General features: G+C 51.0%; 1 protein-coding gene across 1 annotated transcript in view; it reads right to left on the reverse strand.

Annotated features, from left to right (window-relative positions):
- Positions 1-8014: 8014 nt before the first annotated feature.
- Positions 8015-14691, reverse strand: part of nrip1b (nuclear receptor interacting protein 1b) — a 49357-nt gene continuing 42680 nt past the window's right edge. Inside the window, exon 2 of the mRNA XM_062535876.1 lies at positions 8015-13692. Within this exon, the coding sequence (XP_062391860.1) occupies positions 9181-13257 (4077 nt within the window). The 5' untranslated portion in view covers positions 13258-13692 and the 3' untranslated portion in view covers positions 8015-9180. The remainder of the gene's footprint in view (positions 13693-14691) is intronic.

A 14691-nucleotide genomic window follows, 5' to 3' on the forward strand; every position in this document is an offset into this window, starting at 1 on the left:
CTCTTTTATGCTTGATTTGATTGAGTGAGACACTTTGAGAGCAAAGATTAACCAGAGTCAAATTGATTGTTTGTTTACGCAAACCTGACCAATAAAGCTGATTCTGATTCTGCAGTAAGCATTCGTGTAGGCCCACTGTATGTGCAGGGCAGTAGAGTGTAGAGCAGCAGAATACCGCTATGTAGAAGTGTAAATGACACTATGTACATTTATAAATAAATACATTGAACACTATGGGTGAATTATCAGATTCTGTCATTATCAGATCATTATTTTTGACATTTAACCTTCAAATATTCTATATCCCTTTGACAGTGGATCCCACAGACAAAACCCAAAGTGACCAGGAGAGTGGCTGCCTTTACGTGAGTTTAGCCTCCCTCCAGCCCTGACCAGGAGAGTGGCTGCGTTTAGCCTCCCTCCAGCCCTGACCAGGAGAGTGGCTGCACACTGTATTCATTAATGTCTGATCTGACACACATTTCACAGATTTCTTTGTTAAACATTTACTCGAATTTCACAGCTCGCTTTGTTAAACATTTACTCAAACCTTAAAATGGAACAGGTGCCAAGAAATCCTCATTTATGTTCTAAAATGCAAACATCATGTGTGACCCCAGCAGACGGACTGATTGAAAGCCTCTGTTGTGTCCCAGTAAGAGTGGGACAGCACTGTCTGCTGTCACATCTATGGGGATCTGCAGGGTTGCTGTGGAGGCTGCTCACAGCTGCAGGTCAACAGTTGATCAACTGTGGAGGCCCGGGAGCTGAATCTGGGAGGGGGAGGAAAGGTCACGACCCCTGAGGGAGAGACAGAGTTCAGCAGAGGTGCCCTCCAGAGCAGTCTTCAGTTAAGAGGCAGGAATCTTAGCCTAGCCGCTAGCTAGAGAGAAGTCTGCTTGCAGTAGGAAACAGCCCCTTGCTAGAGCGAAGTCTGCTTAATAATAATACATAAATAATGATAATAATAATAATTACTCTTTTGATTGCAGGAGGGTTGTGTCACACTAGATCGAATCAAAATCATCGACTCTGTTAAATGAACAGTATTCTTAAATTAATATACTCTGTTGAATGAATAGTATATGAATCAACTCTGTTAAATGTATAGTATATGAATCAACTAGGTTAAATGAATAGTATTCATTCTAATAATGAAAATGGACCAGTATGATCAGCAACTCCTGCGTGATCTATGGTGTGAATGTAACCTTTCACTACGCACTTAAGTGGGCTGCTGAGAGATCACAGCGACTGCTGTCACCCTCTAATCTTATTTAATTCCTTTTTTGTTTGGCTAGATTAGCATGCAGTTGGCCCTGCTTATATCATAGGGGCTTCTCTGTATGACGTTCAGCTTGCTGGCTACAAGAGGGGGTCAAGATATCAAAGACTGAATCAGAGACAATTGCCTTATTGTCCAGCTCTGAGTCATGACCTCGGTTTAAACTTGTGAGGTGTTTGTTTATTTTGCAGGCAGAGGAAGCAGAGGTTACTGGCAGTTCATGTGTGATAAGAATCTCTGGATCTCAGCAAAGTTCGCTGAGAGGAAAGGTCATGCGAAGGTCGCGGAGAGGAAAGGTCATGCGAAGTTGAAGAGAAGAGGGGTCACTCGTTACAGGATTAAAGCAAGGAGACGTCAGCGACCGTGGAACAGCCAGAGTTCAAATACTGCAGGGTATTCACACACACACACACACACACACACACACACTCACTCTCTCTCTCTCTCTCTCTCTCTCTGCTCACTAAGGAGCCCAGAGCGGAGGCCGTGCTGGAGCACACACACACACACACACACACACACACACACACACACACACACACACACACACACACACACACACACACACACGAGCGGAGGCCGTGCTGGAGTACACACACACACACACACACACACACACACACACACACACACACACACACACACACACACACCCACACACACACACACACACAGGAGCGGAGGCCTGCTGGAGTGCACACACACACACACACACACACACACACACACACACACACACACACACACACACACACACACACACACACACACACACACACACACACACACACACACACACACACACGAGCGGAGGCCGTGCTGGAGTACACACACACACACACACACACACACACACACACACACACACACACACACACACACACCCACACACACACACACACACACACACACACACACACACACACACACAGGAGCGGAGGCCTGCTGGAGTGCACTGTGTTCAGGTCTGGCTGCCGAGTGTCTCTGAGGGGAGTTCTGATGTAAGCAGGGCCATAACAGGTGTTTATTCATTTACAGTATGTTGTTTATTTTATATGAACATAGTATGTACCTTAAAGCGTCTCTTACTACACATGTAGTAGAATAGAATAGAATATATACTTTTTTGATCCCGTGAGGGAAATTCAGTTCTCTGCATTTAACCCAATTTAACCGAATTAGTGAACACACAGTAGCCTGTTACTGTCAGAAGTAGAACACAAGCCTATAAGAATCATCATTAATAGCATATAGTGTGTTAAAATGGATGTGCTTGTTCCATGATTCTCACAATAGCAAATCATTTTCCTACATTTCCACATAATCTCTGATAAGCATATGTTTGATTGGATGGAAGCTGAGGCAACTCTATTGACTTCATGAGTCCTCAGGATGTTCATTAGAAACATCACTCATCAGCAACCAACACAGCATCATCAATCCAATGTGTAATAAAACCTAATAATCTTGCTACCCCAACGTATCCTTGTTACCCTTGTTAGTGATTGGCATGACCAGCCTGATCTGTTAGTTGGTAGTGGGCATGACCAGCCTGTTGTTGATCTGTTAGTTAGTGATGGGCATGACCAGCCTGTTGTTGATCTGTTAGTTAGTGATGGGCATGACCAGCCTGTTGTTGATCTGTTAGTTAGTGATGGGCATCACCAGCCTGATCTGTTAGTTAGTGATGGGCATGACCAGCCTGTTGTTGATCTGTTAGTTAGTGATGGGCATGACCAGCCTGATCTGTTAGTTAGTGATGGGCATGACCAGCCTGATCTGTTAGTTAGTGATGGGCATGACCCGCCTGTTGTTGATCTGTTAGTTAGTGATGGGCATGACCAGCCTGTTGTTGATCTGTTAGTTAGTGATGGGCATCACCAGCCTGATCTGTTAGTTAGTGATGGGCATGACCAGCCTGTTCTGTTAGTTAGTGATGGGCATGACCAGCCTGATGTTGATCTGTTAGTTAGTGATGGGCATGACCAGCCTGATCTGTTAGTTAGTGATGGGCATGACCAGCCTGATCTGTTAGTTAGTGATGGCCATCACCAGCCTGATCTGTTAGTTAGTGATGGGCATGACCAGCCTGTTGTTGATCTGTTAGTTGGTAGTGGGCATGACCAGCCTGATCTGTTAGTTGGTGATGGGCATGACCAGCCTGTTGTTGATCTGTTAGTTGGTAGTGGGCATGACCAGCCTGTTGTTGATCTGTTAGTTAGTGATGGGCATGACCAGCCTGTTGTTGATCTGTTAGTTAGTAATGGGCATGACCAGCCTGTTGTTGATCTGTTAGTTGGTGATGGGCATGACCAGCCTGTTGTTGATCTGCTAGTTAGTAGTGGGCATGCCCAACAGCATGCGTCTCTCCAGCAGCCCAGTGCAGGTTAGAGGTCAGGGCATGTTGCAGGTCAGAGGTCAGGGCATGTTGCAGGTCAGAGGTCAGGGCATGTTGCAGGTCAGAGGTCAGGGCATGTTGCAGGTCAGAGGTCAGGGCATGTTGCAGGTCAGAGGTCAGGGCATGTTGCAGGTCAGAGGTCAGGGCATGTTGCAGGTTAGAGGTCAGGGCTCTCTGGCATGTGTGCCCCATGCTAACGCGCTGATCTGTGGTCACATCGTTGAGGCTTCTTCCTCCTGGCGGTGGCTGCTGCCAGTGAGCCCTGTGATGAGCGGCTAGCTGAGTGTATGTGCACATTTAAGCCTCCCTTTCAACAGCACACCTGCTGTGCACCCTCATGGCTGCTCTTGATAACGCCATGCCACGGCCCCCAGCTGAGAAGCTCCGGGCATCAGCAAAGCTCAAAGGTTGTTTAAGCAGCTCAGAACCTTCACCGGAGCCGTGATTTCTCTACATACTGATTTAATGCCCCTGGACAAAAAAAAGGGTGAAGATAGACTGATCCAATCCACCTCAGCACACAAACTGGCTGGCTGCTACTCATAGAAGTTTAGAAGCCTCGCTTGACGGCTTCCAGATTAGCATGAGGCAGTAGAGCCCCTCGGGGCAGATTCTGCCGTCTTGACGGATTTGCCGCCTTCTCCAGCAGTCTGGGGAGACGGGAGAGAGTGCGGCTTCCAGCGCACAGACTCAGCAGGCTTCACAAGTTCAGGCTGTACAGGAAATGAGGTTCAAGCTGGTTTCTGAGTTCATCTAGCAGCAACTGCAGCTGCCTCCACAACAGATCATATGGGCCTCTATCATATGGGCCTCTATCAGCTACAGATCAGATCATATGGGCCTCTAGCAGCTACAGATCAGATCATATGGGCCTCTAGCAGCTACAGATCAGATCATATGGGCCTCTATCAGCTACAGATCAGATCATATGGGCCTCTATCATATGGGCCTCTATCAGCTACCTCCACAACAGATCATATGGGCCTCTAGCAGCTACAGATCAGATCATATGGGCCTCTATCCTCTACAGAACAGATAATATGGGCCTCTATCCTCTACAGATCAGATCATATGGGCCTCTATCCTCTACAGATCAGATCATATGGGCCTCTAGATCATATGGGCCTCTATCCTCTACAGATCAGATCATATGGGCCTCTGTCAGCTCCGCATTCGCATTTTTCTCTGGGGCATGGTGAAGAATACGATGTGAAGCGGCAAGTGAGTCCAAAACTGGAAAAGCACTCCGAGAGTGCAGACCTAGGCCAAGCGAAAACATAACCGCCTCCTGGATTACTCCCATTTAATCGTTTGTTCCGTGGGTCATTTCAGACCATTCCTGAACATTCATCCATAACTTTTTTAGTTATCTTGCGAACCAACAGACAAACAAACAAACAAGCCCCGATGAAAAGTGACGAGCATCTATCATGACGTACATCACACACACACACACACACACACACACACACACACACACACACACACACACGTTGCTCTACCGACTGCATAACAAGTTAGTAATTGTTCCAGATTCTGAAATAGCTAATAATGTGGCTGTTCTTATCAAAAAAAGATTCTGGTTTAGCCTACCTTATTTGCACTGAAATAGTTCAACTTTCTATAGGCAAGCCCTTAACATTTTGCACTATATAGACAAGACCTTATATTTTGTTGAACTTAAATAGCCTAGGTTAAGTCTAATATTTTTTTTGTGTCTTGTATTTTAAGGTGAATTTGATTCATTACTGAGAGCATTCTTTTAGCTGCATAACGCCTGGTCCATTGGACAGTTGACTATTTTGCTTAACAACGTGGGTGCATGTTTGTCGGACTCAGCATGTTTATCCAAGTAAGTGAGAGTGAGAAGGGGCGTGGCTAGTAGAGCGGTAGAATTGTATTTTGCTTAATTTAACGATATCTTTGTCATTTCTTGTCAAAAACCACCAAACTTTGCACTGCACTCACGCATACCAGTAGCAAGACCCATGTCAAATTTTAGGTCAGTCGGATGAGTGGTTTGAGAGTTATGCGTGGAACACACAGACAGACAGAGTGACACACAGACAGACATTCCTTGCATTAATAGATAGATGAGTGAGTGAGCAGTTGGAATTGCAGTTAAAACAGTAAAAATCCAATAAGAACAAGCACATGGTTTTATCCATCTTATTTCTTTATTTAGGTTGTCAGTGCAAATAAACACCCAAAATTTCATTTGTTTTTTTAAAAAAAGAAACAGTATTTCTGGTTGTCTGGTTGAAATTAAAAATGTTATTTGCAAACTAAAATAAGTCACAGGGCAGGCCGCCATAGTTCAGACTGAAGAGTGGCTCCACTGAAACAGATACTAAACAGTAACAGAGCCCTCCACTTTCAAACAAACACACACACACACACACACACACACACACACACACACAATGATAAAGTCACATAGTAATGTGAAAGTCAATGATTGTATCAAGCAGACCGTAGCTGTTTGAAATAACAACCTGCCGAGGAGAAATCATGTATTTGATTTGAAGAGCCCACAGAACCCCCCCCCCCTCCCCCCCCCCCCCCCCCCCACAGCACTGACACACAGACCCCCTCCATGCAGAGACATGCAGTCGGCAACAGTGTAGCAACTGGACTGAACACGACAGGTTGCAGAATAAAGATTATCATCAGCTCACAACATAGAGACACATGCAAAAAAACAGCCATTCCCCGCCATGATATGTACATGTTGAACAGAGCCCGGTTCCTGTACATCATCGGCCGTTTAAAAACTAGGGCAACATTTTGTTTTGCTCTTGAACCATACAAAATAAGTGTCTTTCATAATGAAAGTACTATTTACAGAATATTTGTTAAAACATGTTGATACAGGGAGTGGTATGTGCCTTTTTTCTGTACATTTCAAAAGATCACCTTAAGACTGCATGAACACACAAACTCACATACAGTATACATACATGCACACGCCAACAAACACCACATGCGCACGCGCGCGCGCGCGCACACACACACACACACACACACACACACACACACACACACACACACACACACACACACACACACACACACACACACACACACACACACAGAGACACACAACCAACTGACCATAAAAGATTGCCTTAAGGAAGCTTACTGCAGGTATGTTTGAACAGCAGCAGAGCCACAGGCCACCATCATTCGAGGTGGAATGCTATTTGAGGCGTTTGATTGGCAGAGAAGTGAACCCAGCTGATGTGTAGTGCCACATCTAAAGCTACGCTATCCGAGTGGGTGTACAAAAGCCCAAAGCATTCAAGCTGCTTCATATTTTAAACAAAGTACAAAACAACTACTGTTTCTTTTTCCTTCTTTTGTTTCAAAAACTGCTAAAAGAGGTTCATGCCTTTCAACTCCACACATCTTTGACATACTCATGAGGCAGAAATGGCTCTGCTAAACGGACCTCACAGTTACTCTGCAAGTGCATCTCAAACTGCCATCACATGCGGCTCTGTGTGTGTGGGCCTCTAAACATGCACTCACAGTTACTCTGCCAGTGCAGCTCAAACTGACCTCCGCCTCAGTTGCTCTGCCAGTGCAGCTCAAATGGTCATCACATGCGGCTTTGTGTGTGTGGGCCTCTACACATGCACTCTACGGATTCATTTGTTGGGCTATGGGGGAGTCGTGACTCCTCTACGGATTCATTTGTTGGGCTATGGGAGAGTCATGTGGGACTCTATGGATTCATTTGTTGGGCTATGGGGGAGTCACGACTCCTCTATGGATTCATTTGTTGGGCTATGGGGGAGTCATGTGGGACTCTATGGATTCATTTGTTGGGCTATGGGGGAGTCATGACTCCTCTACGGATTCATTTGTTGGGCTATGGGGGAGTCATGTGGGACTCTATGGATTCATTTGTTGGGCTATGGGGGAGTCACGACTCCTCTATGGATTCATTTGTTGGGCTATGGGGGAGTCATGTGGGACTCTATGGATTCATTTGTTGGGCTATGGGGGAGTCATGTGGGACTCTATGGATTCATTTGTTGGGCTATGGGGGAGTCATGACTCCTCTACGGATTCATTTGTTGGGCTATGGGGGAGTCGTGACTCCTCTACGGATTCATTTGTTGGGCTATGGGGGAGTCATGTGGGACTCTATGGATTCATTTGTTGGGCTATGGGAGAGTCATGTGGGACTCTATGGATTCATTTGTTGGGCTATGGGGGAGTCATGTGGGACTCTATGGATTCATTTGTTGGGCTATGGGGGAGTCATGATTCCTCTATGGATTCATTTGTTGGGCTATGGGGGAGTCATGTGGGACTCTTATGGATTCATTTGTTGGGCTATGGGGGAGTCATGTGGGACTCTACGGATTCATTTGTTGGGCTATGGGGGAGTCATGTGGGACTCTACGGATTCATTTGTTGGGCTATGGGGGAGTCATGTGGGACTCTACGGATTCATTTGTTGGGCTATGGGGGAGTCATGTGGGACTCTACGGATTCATTTGTTGGGCTATGGGGGAGTCATGTGGGACTCTTATGGATTCATTTGTTGGGCTATGGGGGAGTCATGTGGGACTCTACGGATTCATTTGTTGGGCTATGGGGGAGTCATGTGGGACTCTACGGATTCATTTGTTGGGCTATGGGGGAGTCATGTGGGACTCTTCAAAGCTGTTGGAAATAAATAAATACCTGAATTGAAAAGACTGAGATCACTATCCTGATTCTGTATAAAACAATGTAAATATGTTGTTATTGTTAAATATAACAATGTAAATGTAATATTATGATTTTCTGCCCAGGGGCTGAATCACACTAATGCCTCACATGCCTGTTTGTTTGTTTGTGTGTTTGTTTGTTGTAGTGTTGTGCTTCACATTGCAATATTGTTTACGTGTCCCTTACTTTTAAAAAGGTGGAATGCCCTGGCTGTGATATAAAGCAATGAGAAAGTGGATGCCCTGACTGTGATATGAAGCAATAAGAAAGTGGATGCCCTGACTGTGATATGAAGCAATAAGAAAGTGGATGTTATAGAAATAGTTTCGTTGTCATGCCACATTTGTGCCCTTTTCCATAGTTCACAGAATATGAGGAAGAGAAATGAAACAAAGTATTTCAGGATACACAGTTTGATTTTGACTGTAAAACTGCATTTGGGCAATAATATCTCATTTAAAATGTCAAAATCTATGACAATGAAATACAAAATATTTGTTTTGAATTGAAAAGGTTTGGATTTGATCGTTTGATCGTTATTGATCGTCACCAGTAAACCAAAAGAGGAAGAGAGGTAAAGAACCAAAGAAAAAAGAGAAAAAAACGAGGAATGAGCTAATAGAACAGTAACCCTTTCATGCCCACAGTCCATGCCCACAGTCCATGCCCACAGTCCATGGCCACCATGCTCACTGTCCAGCTCTTTCAGCAGTTTTGGAAGCGCGTGGGGCGTGATCAGGCAGCTCAGACTGGAGCGTGTGGGGCGTGACTGCTACTGCAGGCAGCTCAGTCTGTGCTTGTACTGGTGCTCCTCATCGGCTGCTGCTTCCTCCTTGATGTTCATCTCGCAGCGTGCCGTCTCCTGCCCCTGGTCCCCTGCTGCCCCCAGCTGCCCTTTGCCCCGCTGGAGCATGTAGTAGAGGATGGGGTTGGCTCTGGGGGCGGAGTCACAGCCCTCCTCCCACCCGTCCGCCCGCTCCTCCTCGTCTGCACCCGGCCACTCCTGCTTCACAGACCCAGGGCTTGTTGTTGTTGTTGTTGTTGTTGTCTGAGCGGCGGTATTGTTCCTTGGTGACTCGTGAGAGCCGTTGCTGCCGTTGGTCAGCCAGTGGGCAGCGGAACCAGCGGGCCAGGGGCTCGGAGACGCACGTCGCCATGGCGACTGAGAGAGTTTGTGGTTGAAGTGCAGCTGGTGCGGCAGGAGGCTCCCGTTGACCTGGCTGGCCATCAGGCCACACCCACTGCCCTCAGACACGCCCTTCAGACCGTTGCCCTGGGAGACGCCCTTCAGACCGTTGCCCTGCAGACAGTTGCCCTGGGAGACACCCTTCAGACCGTTGCCCTGGAGACAGTTGCCCTGGGACACGCCCTTCAGACTGTTCCTCTGGGGCACGCCCTTTAGGCAGTTGTCCGATAGCAGGAGCTGCTTGAGCACGTTGAAGCCCTGGTGGTCTCGCGGGAGCTGCTTGTTGACGGGACTCCTGGCTGCAGACTCCTCCTGCTGTGGGATCAGCAGCAGCTTGTTGATGGGACTCCTGGCTGCAGACTCCTCCTGCTTGGGGCTCAGCAGCAGCTTGTTGATGGGACTCCTGGCTGCAGACTCCTCCTGCTTGGGGCTCAGCAGCAGCTCGCCCCCACGTCCCTCGTAAGAGTCCACGGGGCCCCCGGCCCACAGCTCACTGCTCAGCTGCTCTGCTAACTCCATACAGAGCCTCCTCCTCTTGGGACTGGGGCCTCCATGATGCTCCTGCTGCTCCTGCTGCTCCTGCTGCTCCTGCTTCAGGGCTCTGGAGTCGTAGTCCGAGGGTGTGCCAGAGTTGTAGTCCGAGGGTGTGCCAGAGTTGTAGGTGTTGGTCTGCTGTTTCAAGAGCTGACTGAGGAGGCCGTATTTGGACACAATGTCGTCAGGACACGGCTCAGATTTAATGTCGCCCTGGTGCTCAAAGAGGGGCCTGTGTCTCTCGTAGCGCTCATGGCTCCAGTGTTGGGGCCTGTGGTCATTATCTGAGGAGCTTGAAAACTGTCCGTCTTCTTTTGGCTCCGTTTTGATCTTGATGTCCAGCGAGGAGTCACGGGTGTCGGGGGAGCGGACGTGCGAACGGACGCTTGGCTGCTCTGTGCCTCTCCTGCCGCTGGCTCTGTCCACGTGGGCCGCCGACCCCAGCAGCAGCTGCAGCACCGTGCGCCTCTCTAGCAGGGCCTCCATCTGGGACGCTGCGGGCGACACTGGTGACTCTCGTCTGTGCGGTGTGAAACTGCGGTGCAGCACTGGCTCTGCTGCCGGACTGCCGTTCCTCTGTGTGGGTGGAGGGCTCAGACACTCCAGCAGGGCGGAGGGCTGACTGGGCAGTAGGTCAGGGCTCGGCCGCTTGCTGGTCCTCCGGTTCAGTAGTGGTGGAGGTGGTGGTGGTGGAGAGGGGGAGATGTTTGTTAGGCCACACTGTGCCAAGTTCTGCAGCAGTTTACTGGCACTGAAACCGGACTCAGGGGCTTTTTCACTGGAGCTGGATTTGGCCTTACACAGATCCAGAGGACCAGACTGTACATGGGGAGAGAAGGAGTACGGAGACGGACTGCCGCTTGAGTCTGCGTTCAGGGAGAATCTGGTCATGGCATGACCAACACCGATACGGCAGTCAGCAGGGCTTTCTCTGCGGCTGTCCTCATACGTGCCGCCAATCACTTCAAGTGGGTCTGTGCGCAGGTTGTTGAGGGTTGCGTCACACCGCTGCAAATCTGAATTATCTCCGATTTTGTTGACCTTCTCATTGTTTACCTTCTCATTGTTAACCTTCTCATTGTTTTGGCGGTCCAACAGTAACTGCATGAGAGTGACCTTATGATGGGATTTGGTGTCTGGGCTGACAGCCAGCTCCCCGGTCTCAGAGACCTTTGGTCTGGGAGGGTCCGGCTTCCACCTGTTCAACAGAGTTTCTGTGAGCAGATCCAGCGGGCAAGAGGAGGAGGCGGAGGGGGGTACTAAGGAGGACGAGGAGGCGGAGGGGGGTACTAAGGAGTACGAGGAGGCGGAGGGGGGTACTAAGGAGGACGAGGAGGCGGAGGGGGGTACTAAGGAGTACGAGGAGGCGGAGGGGGGTACTAAGGAGGACGAGGAGGCGGAGGGGGGTACTAAGGAGGAGGAGGAGGCGGAGGGGGGTACTAAGGAGGAGGAGGAGGCGGAGGGGGGTACTAAGGAGGACGAGGAGGCGGAGGGGGGTGCTGATTCGTGGCTGGGCACTCTGGTGTGCATGGACAGGTCCATGGGGGAGCAGCTGGAGTAGCAGCTCTCCACATCGCTGCTGGATCTGGTCGGGCTGCAGTACTGGTCTGATCGGACCCAGTGGTCCAGCAGGAGAGAGGGTCCGTGGCAGGGGGGGATGCGCTCCTCTTCCTCGTCCTCCTCTTCCTCTTCCTCTTCCTCATGCTCCTCCTCCAGGTGCCCGTTCCTGGTGAGCTGCTTCTGGGAGTTGTGGTTGTTGAGCAGGAGCAGGAGGAGGCTGCTGCAGCTCTGAGGGGGCCTGGTGCCGCTCTGAGGGGGCCTGGTGCCGCTCTTGTCCAGGAGACGTCTCTCCCGCTGGGGCTGTGGGCTGGCGTGAGGGGAGACCACCCTGCTGCTGCTGCTGCTGCTGTGTGGTGCGCTTAGCGCAGGGCTGCCCCTAGTGGAGCTGTTGTGTGGTGCGCTTAGCGCAGGGCTGCCCCTAGTGGAGCTGCTGTGTGGTGCGCTTAGCGCAGGGCTGCCCCTAGTTGAGCTGTTGTGTGGTGCACTTAGCGCAGGGCTGCCCCTAGTTGCACTCGCTGATGCCAGGGGAGAGGTTCTGCTCTGGCCGTTTGTAGCATTCGCCGCCTCCGAGAGCATCCGGGTCTCTCCCACGGTCGCCGGCCCCGGGTCCTGTGAGGAGGACTTCTGCGAGGCTATGGCTGCCAGTCTCTCGCTGGCCGACTGTCCGGCCAGTTGTGCTTTGAGGACCTGCTCCCGGGAGTACTGCTTCAGGTGGGCCTCGCTGGAGAGGAGCAGGGCCAGCTGGCTGCACGCCATGCTGGGTCGCGGCGAGGGGGCAGGGCTCGATCGCGTCTTCACCAAGTTCGCCACGGCCTTCAGTCGCTCGGCGCAGGACACGGCAGAGTCGGAAGGGCTGAGCTGGGCTGCGGCACTCGCGTTGGAGCACGGCGACTCCGAGAGACGATCCTGGCTGGCTCGCCGGCTGTCGTGACTCTGGCTTTGGCTCTTACTCTTCCTCACCAGGCCCTTGAGGCGGCTGGAGGCCGTGCCGTACGCTTCAGAGGTGCTGTGGTCGTGCGGTGTGCCCGGGGGGGGGGAGGCACACTTGTCGCCACAGTTCTGCTGTTCCGGCTGCTGGGACATGGCCACGCCCTGCAGTCTGGAGCTGAAGGTGGTCAGCAGTGATGCGAGCAGCGTGCTCTCCCCCAGCGGAGACCCGTCCTGGCCGGACCGCTGCTGCTGCTGCTGCTGCTGCCCTGCCAGATGGCCGTTCAGGCTCGCTGATGATTGGCCCTTCGTCCGCTCGTCCCCCACGGCCCCCCAAGCCCCTGAGCGCAGGAGCCGCGCCTTCTTGAGGTGCTGACTGGCTCCTCCCCCTGGGGGGCTGGCCTTCTCTCTCAGCGCAAGCCCGTAATTGGCCAGCGATGGTCCTTGAGCTGCCGCCGCCGCCGCCGCCGCCGCCGCGTGGTTCCGTCGTTGCTCCTCATTGCCGTTGCGGTCAGCGTCCGATCTCCTGGTTGCCGTGGCGCCCGGCGCCGTGGCCACGGGATGCATCAGTAGTCCCTCCAGATAGGTCAGAACGGCTGAATCCTGGTGCGTGTCCGGGCCAGCGTCCTCCCCATGCGTCATGTTCAGCAGCAAGAGCGCCCCCTTGTGGTGTGCTGCTGATGGGTGGTGCTGATGGGCATTAAGCTCTGCACGTGGAGCGGCTCAGCTCACGGGGCGCACAGCTGCTCTGTGTGCTCTTCTCTCTCCTGCTCACAGCCTCTTATCGGCACCGGCGCCCAGCGGGCCAAAGGCCTGGCATAGGTCACCCGCAGGTGGGGGGGGCAGGGGGGGTGGGGGGGCAGGAGGGGGCAGGAGGGGCTTTAGAACAGTCAGCTCCGCCAGCGAGGAGTCCCACTGATCCCGGCCGCCAGAGGAGATGCTGATGTCTGCCCTGTTGCCCTGGGAGACGGAGGGGCTGGGATGTCTGCCCTGTTGCCCTGGGAGACGGAGGGGCTGGGGGTGGCGTGCTCTGCGTCCTCTCTCAGCCCTCCTGATCTCACACAGCCACCGGCAGATCTGTGGGGAGGGAGAGAGAGGAAAACCTGACATGAGTGTTTTGGCACGGAGGCTCAGTCACAACATCCCACTCAACACATCGGCTTTGCCCTGACGAGTGAGAAGTTCATTCGGACTAACACAGGCCTGTCATGGAACTATGTTGTGCTTCAGTAGCACCGTCAGCATCAGCCATGTTTACACATTCACCAGCCCTACACACCTGCTGCAGTCACACACACACACACACACACCTACGCACCTCTCAGGTGCAAGACCACCAGTGCCTTAGGAGTGTGTGTGTGTGTGTGTGTATGTGGCACGCAGCGTGTGTGTATGTGGCCTAGCTGGAGCCACATCTATCAGGGTGTGTGGCAGCTCTGGAGTATGAGTGTGTGTGTGTGTGTGTGTGTGTGTGTGTGTGTGTGCGAGTGAGAGAGTGTGCGTGCCGAGTGGAGTATGAGTGTGTGTGTGTGTGCGTGTGTGTGTGTGTGTGTGTGAGTGGAGTATGAGTGTGTGTGTGTGCGTGTGTGTGTGTGTGTGAGTGGAGTATGAGTGTGTGTGTGTGTGTGTGTGTGTGTGAGTGGAGTATGAGTGTGTGTGTGTGTGTGTGTGTGTGTGAGTGCCGAGTGAGTGACTCTAGAAGAGGAGGCGTCTTAAAAAAGTGGGTGAACGGGAATAAGTTACACTAGAAATGTGCATGTCCGAGGACCTGCAAGAGTGGGCTTGCAAAAATGCTAACTATGCTAACCATGCTAACCATGCTAACCATGCTAACCATGCTTACAATGCTAACCAGGTTGATCAGCTAACTTGGCTCATGATTTCTAGCAGTTATGCTAAAAATGCTAATGATGCTAACAATGCTATCTAAGCTAACAATGCTAACCAGGTTGATTAGCTAATTTAACAGATGATTTCTAGCATTTATGTTAAAAATGCTAACTATGCTAACCATGCTAACAATGCTAACTTAGCTAATGACTTCTGTTATGTCAACAATGCTTAAAAAAATGCTGC

The sequence above is a fragment of the Sardina pilchardus genome, chromosome 5, assembly GCF_963854185.1.
Source record: "Sardina pilchardus chromosome 5, fSarPil1.1, whole genome shotgun sequence".
NCBI classification, from domain to species: domain Eukaryota; kingdom Metazoa; phylum Chordata; class Actinopteri; order Clupeiformes; family Clupeidae; genus Sardina; species Sardina pilchardus.